We start from the raw sequence: 6103 nt of genomic DNA, 5'->3' as shown, positions 1-6103 counted from the left end.
CTGATCCAGTTTTTCAAATCCTGGATCCGTCCCAACTGGACTGGAGATTGACTGTCAGTTGTGATACAGGAATATTTTAACTAGTAGCTATTTGTTGTTATGTGGAGGATTATATAGCGGACTGTCTTGACCATTTTCAAAGCAATTGTTGCTATAATTCAAATCAGTATTTCAGTATATTTACGGAAGAATTCTCACTGATTAATATTTGCAAAATTACATAATTATGGCGTCTAACTGGGAAAAGGTGAAAGGAGAGGTCACTTGTGCGATTTGCCAAGATCTCTTAAATGATCCCAAAATACTCCCTTGTCTTCATTCATTTTGTGCGGGTTGCCTTAAAGAATGGTTGGGTCGATCGTCACACTTGACCTCGAAACCGCGTGAGCTCGAGTGTCCACTATGCAGAGGAAAGGTTTCGCTATCCACTCCACGTGCTGTAAAAGAATTACCATCGCATTTTTCAGCCGTTCGTCTGGTGGAGATCGTGCGTCTACAAGAGCAAGCGAGCAGTAACAAGGTCACGCCCATCTGTCAAAGTTGCGATGTAGGCGGACCAGCAGCGTCGTCTTGCAGCAACTGTTCTATATTCCTATGTGATTTTTGTGAGACTGCGCACAGACGATTGAAGAACACCAGCGGGCACAATATCTGCTCATTGGATGAGCTGAGGAAAGGCAGTGCTACTGATGTTCCATCCATCTTACCAGAGAAGGTTGAGATGTGTCCCGTTCACCCTACCAAACCACTAGAGTTGTACTGCAGGTGTGAAGAGGTGTTGATCTGTCGAGACTGCATCATCAGGAAACACAAGGACCATGACTATGATGTGATCTCTGATGTTGTCGATGGTGAGAAGAAGATACTAAAAGAAGCTCTTCCTGGTATCCAGCAACTAATAGATGAAGTAGAAGGAGCCATCAATGGAGTAAAGAGCAAAAGACAAGATGTGAAGAACAGGAAAGAAGAAAACTTTCACAGGCTGGATGATGCCTTTCATACCCTTCATGCTGCCCTAGATGAACGAAAAAGACAGTTACAACAACAGATCACACAGGATACAGAGAGAAAGGATAAAGGCTTAGCAGTACAGGAAGATGAACTGTGTTTCTTATTAAGCCAGTTGAAGAGCTGCTGGAGTTTCATCGATGACAAACTACAACGAGGCGTTAGAAGGGATGTATTGGCCATGAAAAGATCAATGTTGGAACGAAGAGATAAGCTGAAAGAAAAGAAGAACAAAACAAACCTTAATCCCATTATGAAGGAACAAGTATCCATCAACCTCAAAAACATGGATAAAGTGATGCATCTGATTTCTAAGCTGGGGTCATTTTGTGACGCCCAGGAATGTTCCATCAGGGGAAACAAGGAAATTGTACCTATTGGTATACTGCATTTATTTACAGTACAGCTAAGGAATTCTTTGGGAAATGAAATTTCCAATTCCAAAGCATTAGATATACTAGTACAATATTATAATGAGGATTGGGTCACTGAAGCAGCTACTATTAGAGAAATTGGCAGTGGTAGTTATGAGGCTTCCTATGTTTGTAAATTTGCTGGAAGTCATACTGTGTCTGTACAGGTCGGTGGGAAGCCTCTTCCTGGGAGTCCATTCAGGTGAGTTTACATTACACAAAGTTCCACTTTGATGCTAAAGTCTTAAATCAAAGCTGACTGCAATCCAGTGGCACTGTTCAGAGCATGTCAATGGCTTTGTGGAGTATTGCCTATCACTGTAGTTTCATGTGGCCAGACTGCTTTAAAAATTTTGTTTTGATTTGTTTGGAGTGTATTACAGCAAAAAGGGCCAAAAATTCTGGTGGTTAATAGCAGTCACTTACATAAAAGCCTAGAGCCTTTCTATGTGATAACAGACACTTTAGAACCACTTTATTAGAGTATCTCGATCTTTTGGATTGTTCTTATGCTTGCAGTGTATTTAAAAGATTTTTGCAATATTTAAAAGATTTTTGCAAGCATAACTTAAATTTGCACCACGTATTCCTACAACTTATCTCTAATTTCAAAATTAGATATACTTAAATCTAGCGCATGCAGAATCAATCCGCAGCTGGTTACTTTAATTAACTGTTGGAAGCAGGTTCCCCTCTTTGAGAGGTAAAAATTAATGTATTAACCAGAAATGTTGGGATCAAATTTTTTCCTTCATGGAAGTTTTTTCAGTGTCCGTAATTCAGAGACTTTTTGGAGACGTTTTCTGCTGTAATGTAGTGATATGTTTGCCACAAATTTTTGAGAATAATACAGTACGTAGGTGGCTAATGTAATTAAAATAAAAATCAGAAGAATTTGGAGAGCTAGTTTACACGTGTCATCCTCTATGTGTAGGGCTGTGTAATGGGCAGAACTTATGCAATAACTACATGAAACTTCTGCAGTAATTTATGTTGGTATAATATAATTTCGGCAGATAGCATTACAAGCACTTAAATTGCATGGATGATTTTCTAATTTGAATGTAAGCAATAATAATTGCCATCAAGATGTACCAGCATAGCTACTGTATACCACATTTTAGTGAAGACATCAAACTTCTGCATCAATGAAAACTATAATTGAAGAAAACCATGCATGCACTGGGAAAATAGGATATAGCATAAGCTGCCAATTATCTGCACAATATTTTCCACATCAGTGTTACTTTGGAAGTGAATACACTATGAACTCTACATTTTCAATACTAAATTTAATGCCAGTTTCATTGAAGCAATGGAAAATCAAAGCTCAATGATTAACTTGCAATTGCTATACTCACTCCACTACAATTGCCTGACCAAAACCATGTACGCAACTTGCAGTTTATTGCAGTGGCATAGCTAGCCCTGAAGGATTGGTTGGGCACCATTGTATACATACAAGCTGCATTAATCAGCATTGAAGCATGCTGTAGCTAGCTATAGGTGGTCTGGGGGCATACCCCCCTCCAGGAAAATTTTTGAAAATTACATGCTAAAAGGACACCAGCTGTACGAACGTTTTGTTTGTATAATAATTATTAGACCCTTTTCATGTTTACTTAGACCCTTTTCATGTTTACTTAGACCCTTTAGGTGGTGAATTTAGTGGATTTTGGAGGTGTCGACCCTTTTCATGTTTACTTAGACCCTTTCATGTTTACTTAGACCCTTTTCATGTTTATTACGCGCACCTGCTCTGGTAGCATTGGCAACGAATCGCCACCTGAAAATTAATTTTAGACCTGAAACGGTGGAGTAATGGCTTGTTTCTACTAATGAATGCTACATTTCTCTGTTACAAGCAGCTGTCAACAATGTTAAGGTACAACAACTACATAAAGGGTCTAAATAACTTAGACTTCAGACCACAGGGGTCTAAGTAATTTAGTATCCCTCAGGCCCTGTAGTAGCGCCTTCGCTTCACTCAGGCGCCACAACACAGGGCCATCGGGTTACTAAATTACTTAGACTCCTGTGGTCTGAAGTCTAACTATTACTTATTAGTTACGTAGCTGTAGGAGGCTTCATATTGCTCCTCATATCACACAATTTAGCTATAGCTAACTACTTACAGTGAGTACCTGAGTTGGTAGGGCACTGGAACTGATTGGTTGGGCCTGTGCCCTACCAATACCCGCCTTAGCTACACCACTGGTTTATTGTAACCATGTGCGTATTGTTGTCATCATATATATTTCCCTTAGACTAATTATTGGTATCTTCACCAAACTTGATTCCATATAGCCCTTGTAAAAGTTTTGGCTGATGCAACCATTTTACAGACACACTGCCTAAGCACTCATGCAACTATGTTTATATATAATGTGCGCTTTTGGTTAAAAATCAATAACAAATACTAGTATTATACTTAAGTTATACAACACACATTCTAAGGTGGCCATCACTGTGTACAACAGTTTCACTAATACAGTCAACATGCATCTACCTTTTACAGCCATGCACAGTGGGTCCACTCCCCTATTGCAATGTCCTCTTCAAACGTCCCGTATCATTCACTACACACATTGTCATTTTCACTTGTTCTGGTTGCTGCCACTATTGTATCTTTCTAAATGGGTCTCATTCAATGCTGTATCATTTGAACTGCCAACAGATGATGCCATACCCACTGCTGAGATTGTAAATGAAGTATATCTTCAGACCTCCCTTACTTTTTATTTCTATGATCCCTAATCAAACTTTAATTCCAAATTTTTCCTTGTAGTTGTTTGTTGCAACATAATTGTGACTGGTAAATTCATGCATAATGCATCAAAAGAAAGAATGGTGAAAGAATTAATGTTTTCATTCAAATGTGCACCCAGACTATCAATTACTGACAGTGAAAAAAAGACTAAAAATTTATAAAACATTAATATTGGTTTAAAGTTGTCCTCTAGTAATAATATGGTAATGACACAATTGTGTACTGTTGTAGAGTCACAGCAACATTGAGAGACTACACTAAAATTGAAGTGCAAAATTGTCAATTGATCACACAATATGGAGGAAAGGAATTCAAGCTACCCCGTTGTGTTTCTGTAACAACCAATGATGATGTTTTCATGGTAGACAGTGATAATCATGATATTGTAACAATGGACAAGGATATGAATTTAATAGGGAAGTTTGTTCAAGGAAGTGGAGATAGTAAACTGAACAATCCTGTAGGTATAGCTGTAAGTCACAATGTAATAGCTGTCAGTGAGTATGATGATCATGTGGTGAAAAAGTTTAGTTTACAAGGAGATTACCTATCAAAGTTTGGATCCCACGGTAGTAAAGATGGTCTATTTAATAATCCTCAAGGACTAGCCTTTGGTAGAACACATTTACTATATGTTGTTGATCATGGTAACTATAGAGTCCAGGTATTTGATTGCTCAGACAGTTTTGTATTCAAATTTGGCTCCAAGGGATCTAATCCAGGACAATTCTGTTATCCACGTTATATTTCCCTGGACAGCAATGACCAAGTGTATGTGACTGACTATTGTAGTAGTGGAGGAATAATTGTGTTTACTAAAGACGGTCATTTTATTAAGAAAATAAACTGTAACAAACCGTTTGCTATTTGTCTTACACCTGATGATTATTTAATAACAGATCCAGATGATGGTAACAGCCTCACAGTATTCAGCCCCACCCACCAGTTGATTTGTAAGTTTGGAACACAAGGAAGTCAAAGAGGACAATTTAATAACATTCGTGGAATAGCAGTCAACAGTGTTGGTACTATCTTTGTTACAGAGAGGAGCAATCATCGTCTTCAAGTTATTACCACTTGACACTATGATTATTATGTAGAAATTACGGTTTTGTTGAGTATTACATTATTACACTGTGTATAAAAGGTGAAGGGTGGGAAATTAATCAAGTATTAAAACTAAAATGTACCTCTACAAACTACAGCAGGGACACTGAATGTAGCTAGTATAGAAGCTGTATAGGTATGCGTAGTAATTGTAGCTAAGTAAAGGCAATGAAGAAGGTGAGTGAATTATAATTAATATTCTAAAAATCAATGAGAACAAGTTTGAAATTGAAGTTATTGAAAATCTTAATAGTCTAATGGATCAGTCATGTATCTACTGCAATAGAACATCCAAAAAGAATTTTAAGAGACGTGGTGGTAGATAAAAGATCAACATATTAGCAGGAATCAAAAGCCATTTTTATCTTTGCATTGTTAGCTATCTCAATTATGTACATGTAGGACAATTGTAAGGTTGAGTTCTCATTTATACACTTACTTGAGGCAACGATATTATTATACATGCTGCAGTCATGCACATCCAAAATTATCCAACCCGACAACATCTGTACATGTGAGAACCTTGCCTGACAAAAATATTACTACTGTTGTTCCTTTCATAATAATTATTTACAAATGAAGTTCAGGAGTGAAGGCCTTATGGTTTCACACAAAGTACACAGTGTATACATATAGTAGCTAACATTGTACCACAATAGGTCTATGCATATAGAATTATTCATGTAGCTATATGAATTCTCCATCCAAAAAAACCTTCATTTTATGGGTAAAAATCTCATTCCACCCATTACAACTTGCACTAGAATAACCATTTTATTTTATTTGAAGCTATGTGATCCCAGTA

The 6103-nt window shown here is 37.4% G+C and overlaps 1 protein-coding gene across 1 annotated transcript; it reads left to right on the top strand.

The window, feature by feature from the left end:
- The first annotated feature begins 226 nt into the window (after positions 1-226).
- LOC136252986 (E3 ubiquitin-protein ligase TRIM71-like) lies at positions 227-5342 on the top strand. Its single transcript, XM_066045574.1, has 2 exons — positions 227-1623; positions 4423-5342. Exons 1-2 carry the CDS (start codon positions 227-229, stop codon positions 5270-5272), a joined length of 2247 nt encoding a protein of 748 aa, XP_065901646.1. The 3' UTR covers positions 5273-5342.
- The last annotated feature ends 761 nt before the right edge of the window (positions 5343-6103 follow it).

Source organism: Dysidea avara, chromosome 4 (assembly GCF_963678975.1).
Source record: "Dysidea avara chromosome 4, odDysAvar1.4, whole genome shotgun sequence".
NCBI classification, from domain to species: Eukaryota; Metazoa; Porifera; class Demospongiae; order Dictyoceratida; family Dysideidae; genus Dysidea; species Dysidea avara.
Note: the sequence above shows the minus strand (reverse complement) of the source record. Positions and strands in the feature narration are given on the sequence as shown.

What these genes read in the sequence shown, in the direction of transcription:
- LOC136252986 (XM_066045574.1), top strand. Translation starts at nt 227, where the DNA reads ATGGCGTCTAACTGGGAAAAGGTGAAAGGAGAGGTCACTTGTGCGATT. An exon ending in CTTCCTGGGAGTCCATTCAG is followed by an intron (nt 1,624 to 4,422) that starts GTGAGTTTACAT and finishes GTACTGTTGTAG; the next exon opens with AGTCACAGCAACATTGAGAG.